Source organism: Rhinatrema bivittatum, chromosome 2 (assembly GCF_901001135.1).
Source record: "Rhinatrema bivittatum chromosome 2, aRhiBiv1.1, whole genome shotgun sequence".
In the NCBI taxonomy this organism is placed as follows: Eukaryota; Metazoa; Chordata; class Amphibia; order Gymnophiona; family Rhinatrematidae; genus Rhinatrema; species Rhinatrema bivittatum.
In genome coordinates, this window is record NC_042616.1 from 400,687,688 (window position 1) to 400,710,441 (window position 22,754).

Genomic DNA, 22,754 nt, shown 5'->3' on the forward strand with positions numbered 1-22,754 from the left:
CCAAACTTTCAGTTATTATGTGAACCGGTATGATGTCCCCACTAATACCGGTATATAAAAGTTTCGAAATAAATAAATAAATAAATAATATATGATTGGTCCATTAGTAGGTCTTGATGCTCTATTTAACACATTACTTCCTGATGCTGAGGTATGACAAGATAGCCATGACTGTTGTGTCCGTCGGTCCCCGACGCCCTCTCTCCGCCCTCCGTACCTCTTTGGCGCCTCCCTCTTCGCCCGCGGGAAGATTGGCTGCCGCGGCATCCTTCTGCCGAAGTCCTCCAGCATCCCCGGGCCGGCTAGACGCTGCAACCCACCATGTTTCCTGGAGGCCTAGGGGCACGTGTGTGGCGTGACCCCGACTGAAGTACCAGAGATGCCGTCACCCGCGACGGATATATAAGGTCTTAGAATTTGCTAACAGATCAGGTTAGCAAGGGTTCAGGTTACTCTACCTAAGCTACTCTGCCTCCTCGGGGCCTCGCTCTCTCCTTTGTTTTTCAGATGACAGTCTGGAACCGGTACTCACTCCACGAGGGCCCTCGTTCCCAGACTTGCTCAGTATTCACTTCTGCCTGGAAGTCATCGCTGCCTACTACATCAGTGAGTTACCATCGCTCTCTCAGAGCTTTCCCTGGAACCAGGTACTCGCTCCTCGAGGGCCTATACATTCCAGCTCCTGGGCTTCTATGAGACATTGTGTGAGTGTTACCATCAAGTTCTGTCCATGAACTCTGCATACCCTGCCTACTCACTATATTTCATTTTCTCTACAGTTCAGTCTCTAGGGATCGCTGTTCCAGTATCTGAGGGACTACAGCCCAGCCGGGCATTCCAGCTCACTACTGCCACCTCTGGTGGTTCAGTATACTGTCTAATAAAAGAACTAGTGTGTGTCTGTCTCCTAACTCTGAGCCTGACCGGTGGTCCCTCTCGGGATCTTCCCCCGGGGGCGTGGTCATCTGCCACCGGTCCAAGGATCCACCCACAACTATCCTAAATAACAACAGATTGCTAACTCCTATCTGACTGCTACTCCTTACAGATAGCAGCTCTCAACAATGACTGAGAAAAAACAATATGCATTTGGAAACCCCTGATGAAGAAATACATCAAAACATGGCCAAGCACTGGGCAGTTTTCTGTAACAGTGGACTTAAGCATCTAATATAACCCAACAGGTCGAGTAATTGATATTTTTACAACGTTCTCGGATTTTCAAGATAAGCTAATGAGCTCTCTTTAAGGCAAATTTTAAAAGCCGAGTGCTCAACAAAATTAGAAGATGTGCGCACATGTAGCTCATACGCATGTCCACCCAATTTTATAAGGCGTCCAGATGCGCGCACAAGTGCCAATGCGTGAATATCTCACATCTAACGAAAAAGGGTGGGGCATGGTGTAGGTGGGACGTGGGCGTTCCAAGATGGGAACACAAGATGTGTGTGCAAGTACTTACACGCCTGGGCATGTGCCCAGGTCCAATGCCACGTAACTTTACTTCTGCTATGGAGGAAGAGGCATCTATGAAGGGTTTGAAGGGTCTGAGGTAACTAGGAGGAGTACAGGCTAAAGAACGAGGTGGATTTGGAGGACCTAGCTTTAGACTGGACAAACTGATGGACAAACTGGTCAAACTGGTCATGGCGTGAATGTGTGCCTGTTATAAAGGCCCCTCACGTGGCTCAAACCCCACTTTATGCTGCTGGGCACACAAGCTTAAAAGTAAGCGCACATATATGCGTACTTAGGAAATTTTATAAAAAACACGCGTATGTGCGCACAGGTTATAAAATGGCCACATCTCTGGGTGTGCATCAACACACATGCATATGTGTGTGCCTGTTTGAAAGTTAGCTTCTTAGTATCTAAATGGTTTGTTGACATGATATATGACTGCTTGCTTTCCAGATTTTAAATGAAAAATGAAAAACAAATCTTAAAATATATATAGACTTATTTTAATAAGGAAAAGACATCTGATTATAATACAGGCAGTAGCACCATGAAGTATGAAGTTTCAATAAGGTGTGGATCCTGATATGATGTGTTCCTCTTTCACACTACAGTATATTATATTATTTACAATGGCATTATGGTGTATTAGGGTTTAAAAGTGATTTTGACATTAAAACATGCCTATTTAAGAGAGCATATCAGGGAATCTGATGACTGCAGATAATTATTTTTTGGGGCGATCAAAATGCAAAATGCCTGATTCATAAGGAACAAAGATCGATGCTGAGTACATGTTTTCTGATGAGCTATGATATTGAATTTAATAGGCAAGGACTGAACCAGAACATGTGAAGTGATTTGTTTTATTGGTTTTAAGTTATTTGCTGTTTTTATATTGTATGTTATAATATATTTGTTTTACGTTTTTTGTAATTATTGTACATGTTATTATATAACCTGCCTAGTATTGCAGATAGTCGGAATAGAAATGATTAAATAAAATAATTAATTGATTAATTAATTAATTAATTAATTTGGTCTATTGTAAGTTGGATATTAGGGATCTGCATTCGTTCAGGATGACGAATCCCGAATACATTTTTCCCGAAATTTTGGGAAAAATTCATTTTTGAGTTAGTGCATGCAAACACTAACTCTGAATTTCAAAGTTCCGAACCGCGGGAAATACGATATTTCCGCGGCGGACTGAAAAAGGTTCGGGCTTTGCACATCACTATTGGATATGGGCTTTGCCCTCAGAAAACCATGAATAAAATCAATTACAATTATAATACAGTAAACCTTCTATATCAAAACAGTAGGAACTGTCAGTACACAAACAGCAACAACCTTACTTATGAAAAGGCAACACTGCAAATATTACACTGTGCTCTAGAACACCAATACACCTCCTTTTAAGAAAATAGAACAACCCAGACTGCTATAGATCTCTACACTGAAACTACACACAAGCAGAACTTTGACCTTCACCAAAAACAGAATAAAGATACCATACAGTATTAATAAAAACATGCAGACAAAAAATGAACTAGAAACAGCAACAAGTCAGACTCCATATGCAAGAATGGAAAAACAGAAATATCATCATGCCTCATAAAACATCAAACAACAAAATCAAGAAACATAAAACATCAATCATAATATTAAAATCATACTATTAAAAAGAATAAATTTTTCAAAACAACTGACAAGTAGAATAACATTCAATAATTAAAAATTAATATGGGGTTAATTTTCAAAAGATTTAAGATCCTATATTTTTCGGTTAGGCTCCTAAATTGGCCCTTTTTAAAATTTACTGGGGATGAGTGCCAAAATTTGGACTCCTAGTTTCTTTAGGGACCTAAACTTAGGATCTTAAAATCTGGATGGCTACAGAGGCAGAGTTTGGGCAGGGAAACAAAATTAGGAGCTGTGCACTGTTTTTCAGAGCTAAGCACCTAATTTGGGACCTGATTCATTAAGGTTTTTCTCCCATTTTGTGTATATGGGAAAAACACTTAAGGGTAGATTTTTTAAAAATATGTATGCGCCTCCATGATTTTATAATATGTGCGCATGTGCGCGTAGCATGTGCAAGGGAGGTAGATTTTAGCTAGTTTCACACGGCGATGCATTTCAGCCTTCCCCAGTTCCCTCCCAGTCCACTCCAATTAAGGAACAAACTGGGATGAAAGTTCCCTACCCTAGCCTCCCATTCCCATTCCTATTCCCCTCTCCTCCCCACGTCCTAAACCTTATCTGCCGTACCTATTTTTTTTTGTTTTTTTAATTTGCTGCTCCTCTGGTGCCACCAGTCCCGCCCCTCTCCGCCCCCTGGACCAACCCCTTTTCCTGGCCCCGGCACTTAATCACGTACTGGGATTTGAAAATGGGCCTGGCGCACGTAAGGCCCGGCCATGCACATAAACCTCAGGATTCACGCGCGCTGGGGTTTAAAAATGTACCCTTTAGTGAATCAGGTACTTAGGCTCCTAAATCTAGGTAAATGAATAGTAGGAACTAAATTTAGGACCTAAATTTTAGAGCCCTAAATATGTTTGAATATTCAGCTAAAAACATAGAGGCCAATATTCGGTAGCTATTTAGTGGAGGAACTTGTCCAGTATATTCAGTGGGATACAAGTCCCACTGAATATACTTGTTGAAATTTATTCAGCTACATATAGCTGGATAACTTTAACCCCAACTTGACAATGACTGAATATACCTGGTTAGGCCTAAAGTTATCTGGCCTTGTGTGGCCAGATATCTTGCTGCTTATCCAGATATCTCCAGACCCCTACCCCTGCCTGACAATCTTCCCACCCACCCGATACCTCCAAAAATGGCCTCCTTCTGTGTGCCGGGATCGCTGTTCTCGGTGATCATGGCCACTTCCTGCGTAACTTAGGAAAGTACCTAAGTAATGCTTCATATGGGTTATATAGGTAATAGCTTAAATTGCGCAGGACGTGTATGCCCGCCCCTCCTTTCATGTTTGAGATTCCAGAGTTCATCAGTGTACCACACTAACAACTAGGATCAGGAGATATTTCTTGCCTAAATAATGGACCACTTGTGAAAGGTTGCTGATGAAAAACAAAATTATATCAACAGAAAGTGAGAGAAAGCTGGGAGAATCAGAAAATCTTTAGTAAGGACTTTATTCTGGCAGGGAGGAAAAGCAGGGTGGACAGCGGGAGGACTGGATGAAGACATGATGGGATCAAACATGATTCTGAAGTGCTCAGATAATGTAAAGTTCTGAAGAGAATAGGAAAGAATAGAAGTGTGTGGGAGAGGAGAAACAGTGGATTTGACTGTAAGTGTTAAGCATGGAGAGGAATCTAGCAGCACAATCAATCTACAGGATTCTCAGCATGGATTTTAAAATCATCAAGGGAGCCTGAGCAGCCTTCAAACTAAAAAATACATTGCTCAAAATCACTACAACTCCTAACAAGGGAGAAAGTATTCCACCTAAGGTATACCTGAAACATAATAAGTCTGTCACTGGCTTCTTGAGGTGCAATTCCAACAACCATTGGTCCATTCTGAAAAGAAAACAGACAGACAGGACTTAAATAACAAAACAATGTTAGTTATTTTTGGGCTCAACCACCACATAATTATCTTTGCTATGCTTCATTAAAACTTAAACGTTCTGCATTTGGACAAAGACCGAACGTGCCTTTTATTAGTGGGCTCTGCTGAAATTTTCAAGGCAAAAGTCCCCACAAACTTTCACGTTAAACTAAGTGATATCATTGAGGAGGTAGAGGACAAAAGTGAAAGGGAAAAGGTAAAGACAAAACAGAACAAGCTAGGAAAGTATTTTCCTAGACAACAGCCATCCAGACAATGTAAAACTCAGGGATGTGTTATTATACATGAAGGAATGGATGAAGAGAGAGCCTGTAGAGATGAAAACGGGGACCTGATTATGTTAGTCCAGAGTTTGTGTAAACAGACACCAAAAGAAATAGTGGCTGAGAGTGAAGCTAGTCATTATTATGTGGATTTATGGGTGGATAGATTAGCTAAATGGACTGAGGAAATGAGAGGAAATATGTCCCCATATCCAAGACAGGGTTCTTTATCTTCCAGAGATATGAATGTAGCCCGCCAGTGTATTAGAGGGTATAAAGTACATGCAGTCACATTCATGTGCTTTTTCTGTAGCTAGACCTCTGCTGGAATAGTTAATGCATAAAAATATAAAAATGTTATCTACGTGCACACTTTGCCTCCCCTGAGCTAAACAGGCCCCATGGAATGCCTCTGCTCGGTGTAAAGATAGCCACACCGTGGAACAATGCGTTGACTTCTAGCTGCACTGAGGAAGGGCAGTTTACAGAGAACCGATTAACCCAGAAAAAATTATTTTTACCTGCTTAAATCACTTTGAAAATTGCCCTTCCTATTGCTAGTATGTACAGCAGAGTACTGTGTGTGTGTGTGTGTGTGTGTGTGTGTGTGTGTGTGTGTATGTATAGATGTATATATGCTATACAGCATCAAAGAGCAACAATGGCACTGAAGTCATACGCAGATGTTCAGAGAGTCAGGGGTTAGATCTGACCCATGACATTAATGAAAGCCCTTTCACTGCTGAAAAAAGTATGTGTTGCTTGTTTTTATGTGAAAAACAGCATCTTTTCTTTTAAAGCAAGCAGCAGAGCTTCTCACTGACCAGGAAAAATTTTCTCAAAGCTAGAAGAATCCTCACGCAAAAAAAAAAAGAAAAAACTATACTATCAAGACCTGATCCAGTCATATGGAGGTATTCTATGAACTGGGAAAAAACTAAAATCACAGTTGGTTCATCAAACTATTCCAGCAAGGAAAAGTCTTCCACCATGCAATTCATGACTGATGAATATGTTTGAATGGGAGCCTACTAGACTAGTACAAACTATTTTTCATAATTTATTTACACTTCTTCCACTACATCAGATAACATATCATGAACCAGAAAACCAAAACTAAATTACTATAGTATAGTATTAATAATATTCTGTCTCACTGTCACTCAAAAAGAGTGGTGCTGTATGTTTGGATGGGATACCTTCTCATAGTCTGCATAATAGTCCGTGCAATCCTCAACGAAGGTCTGGACGGTGGTGATAAGTTCTCCTCTGAAATTTGGCTGCAGAGCAACCAGTTCATTCTGCACTTCATTAGCCCGGACTAGCAGCTTCTCCCAAGTGTAGCGCAGGGTGTCCACCTTCTCCATCTCTTCCTTGGCCACCAAGAGCTCATATTTATTTAGCAGAGCATAAGACTCCTACCAAGACAGAAACTTTGCTGTCATATCATTCATGCAGCTACATCCTGTCGGCATTGCACTGCAACATAAATGTAAGCAAATAATGCACAAATGTTTTTGTTCTGGGGAGGGGGAGTTCTGGGAAGGGAGAAGGAAATATAATGTATGATAAAAAAAAAATTCAGAGATACAGAATTTTGGAGGAAGGTGACCCCAAGTGGAAGAGGGATTACATTTACAATTCACTGTGTTATTGACCAAGGAGCAAAATTCAAGCAGATCACATTCTGAGTTCTTCAGTTAGAATTCTCATAGCTGTATTAGTCCTTAAAAAAATCAGAAGTCTTTGCAGTCTGTGACTGCTTTTAAAGAAGTAACAAAAATGATGTTGCAGAACATCAACTTTCAAGACCTCATCGTCAGACTAGGTACTTCTGATTCCTACTAGAACCCTGTATCACAACTTAAAAACATCATTAAGAACTATCATCCTATGATTAACACAGATAAAAAAGTGGGGACATATTAATGGAACCACTCATCATTGCCTATAGCCAACATCCCAAATTTTCTAGCCTACTTACCATCTAACTAGGCAACAGGACCAAGAGGAACTCTACCATACAATAAGACTGAATGCAAGACCTATAAACATATATGAACACTAACTACCATCCTGCAAATCTAGCAATGTGGTATACCTCCTCCAGCACAAGAAATATCTCAACAAAAAATACATGGGAGATACCAAATAGGGCCTCCAAAACCAGGATAAATTGCTATCATTTCATTATATCTGACTCCAACACTGCGTGCCTGTGGGGCACCACTTATCTCAAACAGGACTCCCAATCTCTAGCTTATCTACACTAGTCTTATGGCAATTTAAAAACCTACTGGAACGATGGAAATGGGATCTAGTATACATTCATTTTTAAAGAAATAGGAGATGGAACCAAGGCATTGTATTCATGTCTACTATGGAAGCCTCTAGTTCATTGTCTCTAGTTAATGCTGATAAAATTTTCTGTGAACACCTCCTGATAATTTATTATTCTGGCCTCTATGTAGGAATTCCCACTGTATACAAAACTTCTTTCTTCAGCTCTACAGTCAATTATGAAGAAAGCCTGCTAGATCTTGAAAGCTCATGCCCTATAACATATTTTTGTTAATCCATGAACCCATTAGATCCAATTCCCCCAAGATTCTGTTGCAACCGTCCCTTCCTGATGGCTGCATTCCTCCTACCTCTCTCCTTTTGCTCCTCCTCTTGCTGTTAATTGACGCCTGGCTGCTGTGGCGTCTGTTTGCCATCCTCTCCAGCGTCCCCGGACCGGCTTGGGCGCTGCCTCCCGCCATGCTCCGTCTGTACCTTAGGATGCGAGCACCGCGCGGCCCTCGCCCTTATTTCCTACTTGGCGCGAACCTCAGGGGCGTCCCCCTGTGATGACGTCATGCTGCCCGGATATTTAAAGCCTACACTGTTTGCTAGCCTTTGAGTTAGCAAGGGGATTCTTATGGATGGGATTCGCTCTCCGTTCCCAGCTACTCTGCCTCCAATCTTCATTGGACTCTTAACGCTAACGGGGTACGGCTCCTCGGGGGCCTCACTTCCTTTTCAGGTCACTATCAGGAAACCGGTACTCGCTCCTCGAGGGCCCATGTTCCCTGACTCACTGCCTGCTCCTATCTTCACTTCTACCTGGAAGGATTTGGTATCTTCAATACCAGTGAGTACCTACCATCTCCACCTCAGAGCCTTCCCTGGAACCAGGTACTCGCTCCTCGAGGGCCTGCCTCCTGTCTAGCCCTGGTGCCATCTCCTACGTGGAACCGCTGTGTGAGTTCATCTCCTTCAAGCCTTTCAGCTCTCAGGGATCAGGTACTCGCTCCTCGAGGGCCTGCTCTTCCTATCCTGGGGTTCTCCATACTGGGGCTTGTTCATATTCCACTGTACTCATTATTCTCAGTTCTTTCCACTATAGCACTGCTACCGGGGGAGTCGCTGTTCCAATGCCTGAGGGATACTAGCCCAGCCAGGCATCTTCAACTACACATCACTTGTCTAGACACTGCCACCTCTGGTGGCTACACAACATTGTTTAAATAAAGATCAATCTCTGTGTTTGTGTGTCCTCAGCTGAGCCTGACCTGTGGCCCCTCATGGACTGCCCCCATGGGCGTGGTCAGCTGCCACAGTGTCCAAGGGTCCACCCAAACCTCACTAATTATAACAGATTCATCTGTAACCTGAAACATGACCTAGCCCTCTGGCTAACTAATATAATAAATGCCAGTCTAACCCAAGGCTTACTACCCAACTACCTGTTCATCAATATCTTCTTCTCTAAGAGGACCCTTGGATTCTTTTGTGGTTTGTGGGGCAGCACCGAATCGAAGTAGTGGTCCCTCCATTCTGAAGGATGATGATCAACTGGTCCTAGAAGCCCATAATTCCAATGAGCTCATTTGAGCAATCACCTCCGCTTCAGCACTCTCTGAAACTGATGCCATCAGGAGTGCGACAGCTGGGGCAGGAAGATGACTCTAGCAGCCAGTGCCCTGAGGATAGGGGTGTGACCATCAGGGCCATCGAGCATTAAGAGTGAGGAACAACCCATGGAGGAACCAACTGAACAGGTAAATCGAGATATGGAAGGGTTAGAAGCTTCTCTGAGGAACAGTAGGTAGGCGGTAATACCCTCTACTCAATAGTCGTTGATATCAGAAGGTACAAGTAACTGTTTGAATGAGATCAGTGTCCCTGAAGCCAAACATTTCTCTATTGTCAGTATCTCATTGCAGTAGTTACCAAGACTGAAAATTTTCTGACTGAATAGTTAAAGATCTCTGTGCTTTCTCTTGTGCAGTAGCTCTTAAACTAAAGGATTTCGATGAAACGATTTCTACTAAGCTTGCTTCGGTTCAGCAATGTGAGGAAAAGGTTTTGTCAATGCAAAATCTACAAGCTAGAGTTGTAATGGATAATATAAATTTGAGATAAAAGGTTGAAATGTCAGAAAATAATGCTAGAAGATATAATCTTCAACTTATTCATTTTCCTAGGCTTTTATCTAGTTCATCATGGGAAATGTTCCATACATATTTGATTGAAGTATTGAAATTTTCTTCTGAATCATTTCCTCCTACCATGAGAATTCAGTATCTCCCAGTTCCTAATATATGTTATTATATGTTGGCCCACTTAAACTGTGTGCTGTTGGCAAGAAATGATTCAAATCACTTTAGGGTAGTGCCATCGATGCCGATGCCCTTTAAGCACTGGATCAAGAGTTAGTGATCAACCATATCAAAGGTATTTGAGAGATCAAGTAGGATTCTGAGGGAGCCACCATTTTGATCCGCATTGAGGTAGATGCTGTATGAGAACTTCCAACCTTTTCTGTTGGAAAGGAAACTATAGAACTAGGGGGTCATGAAATAAAACTCCAGGGGGTATGATTCAGAACAAAATCAGGAAATACAGTATTTCTTCATGGAGACAGTGGTGGATGCCTGGAATGCCCTCCCGGAAGAGGTGGTGAGGATGAAAACACTAAATTAATTCAAAAGGGCATGGGATAAACACTGCAGATCCCTAGAGGCCAGAGGTTAGAAATGAAAAAAAGGGTGCATGGGTGTAACCTGCAGGGAGTGGGAGTTAATATCCTTAATAGAATGCAAGGAGATTACTATCCCTAACAGTAAACATGGGGGTAACCTGCACAGAGTGGCAATTACTACCATTAACAGAAAGCTTGGGGGTAATTTGCACGAAGTGGAAATCATACAGCATCCACCTCAATGCAGATTAAAATGGTATATATGCAGGGCAGATTGGATGGACCATTTGGTCTGTTTTTGCCATTAATATTAGGTTACTATGTTACATCCAAAGGAGTCAGTCCGTAGCCTAGAGGTCCAACTCAATGAAAACCTCACAATGAAACCCTACTTCTCGAAAGTAGTAAGGTCCTCTTTCATGTATCTACATCAGATTTGCCAACTACATAATTTCCTTGCTAAACACAATGGGGTCAAAATTTAAAAATTATCCATTTATCTAAGTTTGCCGGATAGACATATCCAGCTAACTTAGATCGGATATTCAGCAGCAAGGCTATGCTGTTGAATGACCCCAGACAAATCGCTACTTAGTTGGATAACTTATGAGCAGGTCTAACCTAGGTGGATAAGTTATCCGTCTAAGGCTGAATATTGCTACTGAGCCAGATAACTTATCCAGCGAACAAGCGCTGCCACGATCTGCCCATTGTCCACCTACTTGTCCAGCTAACTATCCAGCATCTGAATATCAGCCCCAGTCTTGCTACTGTAATCCATGTGTTAATCACTGGCCAAATCAATTACTATAATTCTCTATACAATGGCATCTCAGAGTGCAGTTTAAAGTACCCCCAGTTTTTACAAAGTACAGCCACAAGAATTTTGGTAGGTGCAAAAGGAATCAGTCATATCAATCCTATTCTACATTGACTTCACTGGCTTCCAGTAGAAAGCAGGATACAATTTGAAACTCTTTGCTTTTTCTTCAAATGCTTAAATAAACAGGCCCCTGAATACCTCTCTCAACTTCTCTCCCCATACACTCCCTCAAAGAAACTCTGGTCTGCCAAAACGGCTCTTCTTTCCTCTCCTCCGCTTATCACTGCCAAATTGTCCTGTAAGAGAATCCGCGCTTTCAGCTGTTACATACCAAAACTGTTGAGCAAAGTACCATAAACCCTGCAGCTGGAGCCATTCTACCTCAAGTTCAGGAATAAAGTTAAGGCATGGCTTTTTAGCCAGGCCTTCCCCTAAGACCTACATCTTCAGCCCAACTTCTTGAACTCCCGATGAAGGACTGTGTTATACACAACAGAGACACAACACTTTAAACATACTGTGGAGACTGTGGGATACAAGAAAAGCTAAATAAAATAAATAAAATGTACTGGATCTTGAAACTATTTACAAATGTGTTTTCCTATGCTGTATCCCAATACTATGTTACTGTAATTGCAAATTCTGATTTGATTATAAGCTGTTCTAATGCCTCTGTACATTAAAATTTATTGTAATCAGCCTTGAGACCAACTCTGAGTAAAAGCAGAATATCAAATGTTCATGAATGAATGAATGAATGAATGAATGAATGAATAAATAAATCAATTTCACAACCTACAAAGTCTCCATACGGTGCACTTGTGAGGTAATTTTAAGTAAAAGTGCAAACATTGCTCTATCACAGCTATCAGATTTTTGAACTGATATAAATAAAGTAGATTTGTATGGTATTTTAGTGGACTCTTCTACCACAATGTCTCTTTTGTTAATATTTTTTTAAAATCTTATGACTGTTAGCAATTGACGAGAAAGCCCCAATCTGGGATTGGTCTAAAGGCCCATGGGGAGCGATGCAAGTTTAATTTCTTGACCCGGGTTCAGTTCCTCAAACCAGCCTGAACTAGGGAATACTCAACGGGCAGCAATCACAGCCCCCAAGAGGTACTTCCAGCCATTACTCAAAAGTGCCAGTTACCGACTGGCCCAAGTATACAACCATATCAGTATTAGGAAACAACTGCAAGCTGCATCTCACAGTAAGAGGACTGTCACTATGTCTGAATTAGCCAGGGAAGTAAGAGAATGAATAAAAATGGAGGAAAAAGAAATAAACTTGTAAAGTCATGAGTGAAGATCCATTGGTTCCACAGCACCAGTTGGGATCAACTCTGATTTAACTAAAAGCCCAAAGCAGTAGGATAAAGCCACTGGGCAAAAAAAAAAAAGCCAAGTCACAATTTCGATCCCTTCTCCCTCTCCTTGGATCATTTGTTATTAGTTGAGCAAAGGAAAATGGAGGCTGTCAGACAGCTAAAGAACTTGGCCCTAGGATACCCAGGCAGTTCAACTGTGCTGAAATTTCATGGAAAGATTTTAATTGTCTGTTCTCATCCTCAGGCCCGACACGTCCGGGTGTGCATACCACACATTTGCATGGGGCGGCGCACACACGGGGGGGGGGGGGGGGCGGGCCAGCAGCAGCGAGGAAGGAGAGAGGCCGCCAGCGGAGCTCAAGCCACTGAAGAACGGTTTTAATACTTCAGCCGTTTGCTACTAACACGCTGCAACCCGTTTTAATGCTTAAGAACATAAGAAGTGCAAAGCTTGGTGCATTAGCTTTATATTCCCTGCTGTATGTTTAACTGGACGGCAAGAACAGTTCTGTCCTCAGTCCTCTCCTCCTGCTGGGAAACCCAACAAAACCTAAAGGTGCCAGGGGGAACCCCCCCCCCCCCAATAAACGTACTATAGATGTCTCTCTGAAAAACATACCATGCTTATTAAAAAGGGTCTTCCGCCCATTAAGCCCCAAACTAAACTCTCCCTCACCCACCGCTGTGCCCTTCCTCGGAGCTTCCCTTTCACCGCAAGCAGGGAGGCTTGGCTGGGCGGGCATGGGGCGGCGAGCTCGCTCTCCTCTACAACGTGCACCCCCCACACACACACACACACTCCTCGTGCTTCCTCCTAGTGCTCCGTGGCTGCACGAGCCAGGTTGTTGGTGCCAAATGGCTGCCAAGTGCACGCAGAGGTCAGCCTGATGGGGCTCAGAGGTTGTTGGGCTACAAAAAGGTCAAGAATGACCATGGCTGAGGAGCAGAGCACGGTGCGGCAGCAGGGTCAGCTAGGACAGGAGGAAATAAGGATCCGCAGTCACTTCTGCTTCAGAGATCAGTACTGGGACCAGGGTTGTTTAAGGCAGGGGTGCTCAAGCCAGTCCTATAGGGCCCCCCCAGCCAGTCGGGTTTTCAGGATATCCTTAATGAATATGCCTGTGTGTGTCTGTGACAGCATGTGTGTCTGTGTCTCTGTGAGAGCCTATGTATGTGTTTGTCATTGTGAGCACATATGTGTGTGTGTGAGAGAGCATGTGTGTTTGTGTGTCTACATGAGAGTCTATGTGTGTGTGTGTGTGTCTGTGTGATAGTATGTGCCTATGAATGTGTCTGTGAGAGCCTGTATGCTTGTGAATGTTTGTATGCCTATGAGAGCCTATGAGTCACATATAGGCTCTCACAGGCACACACACATACAAAATGTATCTGTGAGGGAGAAGGAGCCTGTGTATGTGAGAGAGAGAATGTGTGAGAGAATGAATGTGTTATTGTGCATGTGTGCGAAAGGGAAGATAAAATTTGTACAGCCCTACCTCCCTCAATCCATAATGATCTCATGGTGACTGGAAATCAAAAGATCCAAGGTATGGAGAGCAGGAGATTTTTAAAGCCTTATTAATTTTAATTATTGGGTGTAATTTGATGTTTCTTCTCTTCTGAAATATTTAATTTTTTTTGGGGGGGGTAAATAGAACATTTTTTAATTATTGGATTTTTTTATTCATCAGGTGTTTTGAAAGATTTATTGTGTTTGGGAAATTTTGGATACTCTTATTCATTAACTGGTTTGAAATATTTATTCTCTTTACGAATATGATTTTTCTATTATGACTGATGTTTCATATTTCTTGATTTTATTATTTAATGTTTTATTAAGAATACTAATGTTCCTGTTTTCCCATTGTTGCACTGCATATAGAGGTTGGCTTTTTGTGGGTTCCAGTTCAGTTCTTCTCAGCACATTTCTGTTTATACGTTCTGATCTCTTCATTCTGCATTTGGTGAGGTTCTGTATATGTTTTGCATATGTAACGGTGGTGAGAGGGTGGGAGTTTGTCAGTTTTTAAAAATATAGATTGCAGGAGGGAGCAGGGCTTTATTTGATGGGCCAGGACAGAGACTGAATGAATCGGGGGATCGGGGGGGAGAGCACAGTAATTGTTCGCACAGGGCAGCAAAAAACCTAGCACCGGCCCTACTCATCCTTCTTCCAGGATCTTTTTCCTTTTCTTTTCGCATCCCAGATATTTCACCAGCTCCATTTTCTCCCACTGCAGACCACAATTGTCTGTGAAAGGCTCAAATTAAAGCCTTTTCTGTGCTCTGATACATACATGATGCTAAATATTCATAAATGCCAAATCTCTTGCATCTCGCAGGAGTCTCCCACTGGAGCAGTTGCTGCCTTATTCTCACACAAGCAGACAGGAAGTGCCTCTAAATGGGGTCCCCCAGTAATTGGAAGGAAGCAAATGCACAGCCAATAGTGCCCTTCCTACAGACTCCAGGACAAGCTACTGGCAGCTGCTGATAAGCAATACTAGAAAGGGAGAGAAATGGATGGAGGAGGAGAGTGAAGAAAAGGTTGCACACAAGTGAAAGAATGAAATATAAGGAAAAGAGAATCACCAGCGAGGGTGAATGGAAGGGATGTCAGGGGGAAAACAGGAGCATGAGAGGGAAGGAGAAGAGTATGAACATTTACTATGTATTAACCCCTCCTCTTCTTCTTCCCACTCTGCCTCACACTCAAAAAATCTGCAGTAAGCAGGGAGGATAACTTTGAAGCATTCACGCGTGCCCATATACGCATGTATATGGGCGCGCACAATTTTACTATAGTATTTTATAAAATGTGCGTTTCTGATAACGCACACGTATGTATATGTTTGCTACACAACATGTGCTCATATGTAGGCCTATGTGCAAATACATAAGATGCACTGAAACCACAGTTTGATATAAACTGCCTTGGGTGTTCTGTTACAGGAAAAAGGCAGTATGTAAGAAAGAGAATAGAATAAAATAGAATAGAATGTAACATGGTAGATCATGGACAGAGCTGTTAAACATATCATACTACTGCTCTCTCGTTACCTCAATAGGTCCCACTTGGAAATCAATGGGGATCTGCTGCTCTCTGATCTCTTTCAGTGCTGCCATTGCTATCCTTATGTCATCCAAGTCTTTGATCGGCCTATTCAGTTTCTTGCTGACTTCTTCCACAAATATAAAAATGTTTTCCATCTCAGTTCTATATTTCTTGTTGCAGTGACGACCAAAGTCAACCATCCAGGCTTTGGTCTCAGCAGTTAATGCCAATTTCAAGTCAGCTGGAAGGGATAGAAAAAGAAAAAGTATTTTGATTGTAATATGTAAAGGATTTCTAATGAGAAATTGCTACTTACCTGATAATTTCCTTTTCTTTAGGACAGTCAAATGAATCCAGAACAAGTGGGTTATGTACTTCTACCAGCAGATGGAAATGGAGCAAACTGACATCACAGTATATATACCCCTGCAGTGACATCAGCCTGCCAGTATTTTCTTCAAAAACAACTGTGCTAATAAAACTTGATTACAAACAGATACCCTTCGCAATACTCAGCCAACAGGCAACATTGCGCTCAGACAAGAACGTAATAACACTAGTCTAGGGACTGGAGTAACACTTACCAGTAAATCCCTGTAACACGTAGGCACACAGGAGGATCATTATGCAATCATTCGGCAGCCAAGAGAGGGAAGCTGGATTCACCTGCGTCGTAAAGAAAAGGAAATTATCAGGTAAGTAGTAATTTCTCATTTCTTAGCGTCCATTCAGATAAATTCAGAACAAGTGGGATGTACCCCAAATACACCCAAATAGGGCGGGAGACTGCCAGTGGTCCAGTCAAAACCGCACGTGCAAAGGATGTGTCCTCCCAGGCTGAAACATCTAGACGATAATACCTGGATAAGGTGTGTAAGGAGGACCATGTCATAGCTTGGCAAAAGTCAATGGGAGACAGCAAGCTAACTTCTGCCTATGACACTGCCTGAGCCCTAGTGGAATGAGCCCTAACCTGACTAGGCAACACCTTTCCATCATCCACATATGCAGCCAAGACTACCTCCATAATCCAGTGAGCTATTGTAGCCCGCAAGGCTAGCTCTCCCTGCATAGTACTGCCATGAAGGACAAGTACGTGATTCGACTTCTGCAAAGAGTCAGTAACTTCCAGATACCTGACAATATGCCTCTTGACATTCAAGAGCCGCAACAGGCAGCACTCCTCTGCATCTCTCTTTCTGTCCAGAGACAGCAGGGAGATGGACTGATTCCAAGTGAAATTCAAAGACCACCTTCGGTAAAAAGGAAGGAACAGTATGCAACTGAACTGCCCCTGAAGTCACCTGAAGAAATGGTTCCTGGCAAGACAAGACCTGCAGTTTGGAAACCCTACATGCAGAACAAATTGTCAGAAGAAACACCGTTTTCAAAGTCAGCAACCACAAGGTCAAAGTAAGTAGTGGTCTAAACATAGGGTTTGCCAAAATAATCCAAAATCAAATTAAGACTCCATAGGGCCACCGGAACTGCAAAGGAGGACGAAGATGTTTCACTCCTTTTAGAAAACAGCCACATCAGGATCAGCCAACAAGGATCCACCATTGGCATTTACCTGACCCCTGAAACAGGTGAGAACCACTACTTATACCTTTAAGGAATTGAGAGCTAAGCCTTTATTCAAGCTATCCTGCAAAATTCCAAAATGAGCGGAATCCTGATCAAGGAAAGGAAGAGTACCTTGATCCTCACACCAGACCTCAAACACTCTTCAAACCCACACAAAGGCCAAGGAAGTAGAGAACTTTCTAGCTCTTAGCAAGGTGGAAATCACTGCCGCAGCCACAGCGTATCCACATTTCAGCAAGCGAGCCCTTTTAAGGGCCATACTATAATACAAAAATCAAGTCAGTTCTTCATGAAGAACAGGACCCTGCTGCAACAGGTTCCTGTGTGCTGGAAGTCGAAGAGTCGAATCCACCAGGAGCCTCCACAGATCTGCATACCACAGTCTCCTGTGCCAATCTGGAGTGACCAACAGCACCATCCCTCATGGTGTTCAATCCTTCACATCAGTCTGCCCAACATGGGCCTTGGAGGAAAGCATACAGCAACTTGCCTTCTGGCCTGCTCTAGGGAATCAATCTCCATTTACTTCCTCCTGCAGCTGAAAAAACGCAGAACTTTCGCATTGCGCAAAGTTACCAACTGGTCTAGGAACGGGAGACCCCAGCAATTCCGAATCAGTTGAAATGGCTCATCTGCCAGCACCCACTCTCCTGGGTCCAGACTCTCCCTGCTGTTAAAGTCTGCTCTTACTTTGTCTTTGCCTGCAATGTGCAAGGCTGAGATCATCTGGAGATACACCTCTGCCATTCCATAAATTGATCTATTTCCTGCAACACTTGTTGGCCCTTGGTACCTCCCTGCCAACTGATGTAAGCCAGAGTCGTTGCAGAGTCTGACATTCGGACCGATCAACCCTTCAGCCTGTCACCGAATTGTAAACATGCCAACCGGACGCCCCATCTTCCAGCCGATTGATGTTCCAGAGAGACTCTGCACTCCAGTGCCCTTGCGCTGTCGACTCTTGACAGTGAGCTCCCCAATCAAGGAGACTCGCATCTGTTGTCAATATTAGCCAGTCCAGTGGGGTTAGGGAACGCCCTTTCATAGATGATCCATCTGCAGCCACCACTGCAGTTGGGAGGAGACCTTCATCAGCAGGTGGAGCCCATTCAAATAGTCCTGATGCTGGGGATTCCACCGAGACAGTAGGGAGCACTGAAGAGAACACATATGCGCCCTCGCCCATGGTACCACTTCCTGGGTTGCTACTATTCAGCCAAGTACTTGCAGATAAGACCATATGGTTGGGCACAGAGTGTTCAACAACAGAGTTGAGCTAGCAATTTCTGAATTTGAACTTCCGGCAGGAACACCTTGCCCAGCTTTGTGTCAAACCAAACCCAGAGGTATTCCAGCAACTGAGTAGGCTGAAGACTGCTCTTTGCTAGGCTCACCACCGAGCCAAGCTCCTGCAGTAGAGAAATAACCTTGTGAGTCACCAGATGGCTCTTTTCTGGTGACTTGGCTTGAATCAGCCAGTCATCCAATTATGGGTGACCTAGGAATCCATCCTTTTGCAACTCTGCTGCAACTACTACCATTATCTTGGAAAAGGTTCTGGGAACAATGGTCAGACCAAAGGGCAATGCCTGAAACTGAAAGTGGCACCCCAGAACTGCAAACCGCAGAAAACATTAATGTGAAGATACGCTTCGGACAGTTCCCCTGACTGCACAGCTTTTTAGAACCAAACACAAGGTTTTCATGTGAAAATGTTTCTCCTTTGAGGACCAGGGTGGGATGAAAGAAGCCCTCCTTCTTTGGCACAATGAACTAAATGGAATATCTCACAGTATTTTCTTGAGACATGGGCACTAAGACCACAGCCCTCAGACTGAAAAGCCTTGTCAATGTACTCTCTACTGCCCGCTTCTTCTGCAGGGAGTGACAGGGGGATGCAATGAACATGTCCTGAGGAACACTGCGAAACTCATCGCATATCCTTCTCACATCACTTCCAGGACCCACTGTGATTTCAACCCATGTATGATAAAAGAGAGAAAGGTGTCCCCCTATCTCCTATTCCTGGGGGTGGGTCAGCAAGCCTTCATTGGGAGGCTCGGGAGGTGCCACTACCCAAGCCCTTACCCTTTCTGGGTTGTCTGGGGCGAAAGGACTGAGACTTTCTGAAAGGTCAAGCCCTCTAAAAGGTTGCTCCTCTATAGAGTAGAAAACAACTGGATCCTCAAACACAACCTCTCATGTTAAAGAAGTGCTACAACTGCTTTTTAGCCTTTGGCAAACGAGGAACCAGAGATTCACCCCACTTATTGGCCAGTTTCTCCAACTCGCTCCCAAATAAAGTGAGCCATTAAAGGGCAAATTGGTGAGGTTAGCCTTGGAGGTTGCATCGGCCAACCAATTTCTCAACCATAGCTGTCACCTGGCTGCTACTATAGAAGTCATCCTTCTGGCTGAAGTGCGGACCAAGTCACAGCCTACATCTGCCAAGAAGGCAGCGGCTAGTTCCATAACTGCCCTGGAGCTTATTCCAGAGTCATCAACCTCCTGGGAGAGAAGCAAACAAGAGTGAGCTACCAAGAAACAACAAGAAGCGATCTGAAAGGCATTTCCACTGCTTCAAATGCTTGCTTGAGGATAGACTCAATCTTTTTATTATGAACATCCTTCAAGGCCACTCCTCCTGCCACGGGAATAGTGGTCCACTTGGAGACTGCACACACAGTGCATCTACCTTTGGAAAATGTAAGCACTCTCTTACCACTGGATCCAGAGGGTACAGGCCTTCCAGAATCCGATCTCCTTTGAAATTAGCCCCTGGGGCGCCCCATTCAAAAACAATCAATTCTTGAATGGCTTCCATCACGGGGGAAAAAACAAGAAGCTTTATGCAAGGAAACCAAGATGGGATTTCTCTTCAGCTCAGCCCGGAATCTGCGCAGGAACCCTGAGCATTTCCCAGGTCTGGGAGAGCAGAACTGGCAGTTCACCTCTATGAAAGATCCGTAGCAAAGTTCTAAATGGTTCTAAACCTGGAGGAATTTCACCATCCTCAAGAGAGTCAGGATCGGCACCATGATCTGTGCCATCCGAATCTCTACCCAGAAGTCCCACTACCGCTCTAGCACTTAACAGAAGTTCTGGGCAAGGATCCTACCTGCACCTCTGCTCTGGGAGCATTGGACAGGGTTCAAGACTATGCCTGAAGAAAGAATGCAACCCCTGGAAAACTTCTACCCATGAAAAAGTAGAAGTATCCAAACCAGGAGGCACCTGAGGCGTACTCACTAAGCTACCATCCCCTGCTGAGAAACCAGTTAGGGGAGGTCCAAATTCAGGTGCCCCACATGAGTCAACTTTACCCAGACCTAAATCTGGCTGGGAAGAACCAGGCTTAGTGAAATCAGAGGAAGATAAATCTCCCTGAGCCTACAAACAGTGCTGGCACAAGTTAGTGGGCGCTCCTGGCTGAGTTGCCCTAATATGATAGCAGTGCAAAGAGAAACAGGGTTTAGACTTCTTAGGTATAAGCACCATTATGGCCAATTGGGCACTGAGCTGCAGCAGGAGGCGTGCATCTGTTTTGTTTTGAGATAGATATATATATATATATATATATATATATACTTCCAACTTAGGCGCCCAAAAATTAGGTGTTTTTATATATATATATATATATATATATATATATATATATATATATATATATATATATATACTTCCAACTTAGGCGCCCAAAAATTATTTGTTCAACACTTAGGTGACCCACACCGGGGCACCTAACTAGGTATCCAAGGCTTAGGCATCCCAAAGATAAGTGCCATTGCGGCCTACCTCACGGCACACAGTGGAAAAAGCCTCGGAGCGGGGCCTAGCCTAAGGAGGCCTCTTAACCCACCAGGCTGCCCATGTCCCTTGACCTCCCACGGAGCAGGACAAACATCGGTACAGCACACCGAGCACAGAGACCAGGGGAAGGAGGAAGCCCTACCCAACAAAAGCCTCCTTCTAAGTCTCTGTATATTACATTATTATTTATTTTTTTAAACTTACCAGAGCTCAGCCTTACCTGGCTGACTACAAAGATGGTCTCCAGCTGCAGGGAGAGAGGGCATGTGCTGTCACCGCCGCACTCATCTTCCTACACCCGTTGCCTTTCAGCTGCTTAAGCAGCTAAGTCCACGCCAGTTGAAAACCAGCTTCCAGACCAAGGCACTCATCTGAGGGAACACGGAAATCACCTCAGGAATTCTCAACTGGGGGAGGGACCATTTGGCATCACCACAGGAGAGCAGGTTAAATTTATTTCCTTAATTCTCCTTTCTCAAAATGAAGCAATCCCCAGTAGGGAGATGCACGTCCACCATCTGCTGGAGATGGAAAATACTGTCAGGCTGATGTCACTGCAGGGGTATATATATATATATATATATATATATATAGTGTGACATTAGTTTGCTCCATCTCCATCTGCTGGGAAAGGTGCATCCCAGGATAACTTCTATTGGACAACATAAAAATTATTCAAAGATATTACTATATATGAGCTTTTGAGACCACATAGACTGCTTCTTCAGAACTCTGCGCAACTAAATAAGGAAAGCACATTTTCTCCAAAGGTCACGATTCTGGAATGAAAAACATATAGGGGGAACAATTCTGAGACTGACTGTGGGGCAGGGCTTAATTTGTAAACAAAAAAGAAGTGGAACTGTACAGCAGGAGTGGGAAGGGTGCAGAGAGTGGGGCCAAGGTTGGGTATGATTTGTGAAAGGGGCCAGGGCTGGATGTGCTCTCAGTCTCAGACACACATACATTATCCATGAAAAACACTCACACTCTTCCTCCTTATAGTGATCCTCCATTCCTAACCCCTACCAATACTCAACCACCAGCTGTCCTTCACCCAATAAAGCTCGATGAGTGCTCCTACTCATCTCAGTTCTGACTTTTCTATCTACACTTCTTCCTTCAGTGCTCTAATCTTCTCCCATGGCTTTCAGTACCATTATTATACTGATGACTCCCAGATCTACCACTACACCAGAAATTTGTCCACAAATCCAATTTCAGCCTGCTTGTCTGAAACACCACCTGGATGTCCTGCTTCTACCTTAAACTTAACTTGGCCAAAACAGATCTTCTTCTCTTAACCCCAATATCTGCGTCCCCTATTGCCTCTTTTTCTATCATCATCTTGGTTCTCTCAGTCATCTTTGATGCTTCTTTCTCCTCCTCTATGCACATCCAAAACACTGCTAATTTACCGATTCTTCCTCTATAACATGGCTAAATTCGGTCCCTTCCTTTTTAAGCAAGCTACCAAAATGCTCATCCACTCTTATCACCTCCCACTTAAGACAGTTGCAACTTGCTCATTGTTGGCCTCTCTGAATTGTCATTCTCCACAACAATCTATTCAAAATTCAGCTGTATGACTTATTTTTCTTCAGTGTCACTATAACCATTTAAAGCCTCATCTTAAGTCACTACATTGGCTCACTGTCTGCTTCCATATACAGTTCAAGCTTGTCTTACTTGCCTCTAAATGTATTCACTCTGAAGCTCCTCATTACCTATCTTCTCTTCTCTCCCCCTACTCCCTTCCACATGAACTTTGTTCATTGGGCAAGTCACTCTTATCTGTGACCTTTTCCTCCATTGCCAACTGCCAACTCTGCACTTTCCATCTTGC

At 43.4% G+C, this 22,754-nt stretch overlaps 1 protein-coding gene across 1 annotated transcript in view; it reads right to left on the reverse strand.

Moving 5' to 3' along the window:
* Nucleotides 1–22,754, reverse strand: part of DNAH5 (dynein axonemal heavy chain 5) — a 640,276-nt gene that overhangs the window by 404,518 nt on the left and 213,004 nt on the right. Inside the window, 3 exon segments of the mRNA XM_029590044.1 lie at nt 4,956–5,018; nt 6,533–6,751; nt 15,517–15,752. Of these exon segments, the coding sequence (XP_029445904.1) occupies nt 4,956–5,018; nt 6,533–6,751; nt 15,517–15,752 (518 nt within the window).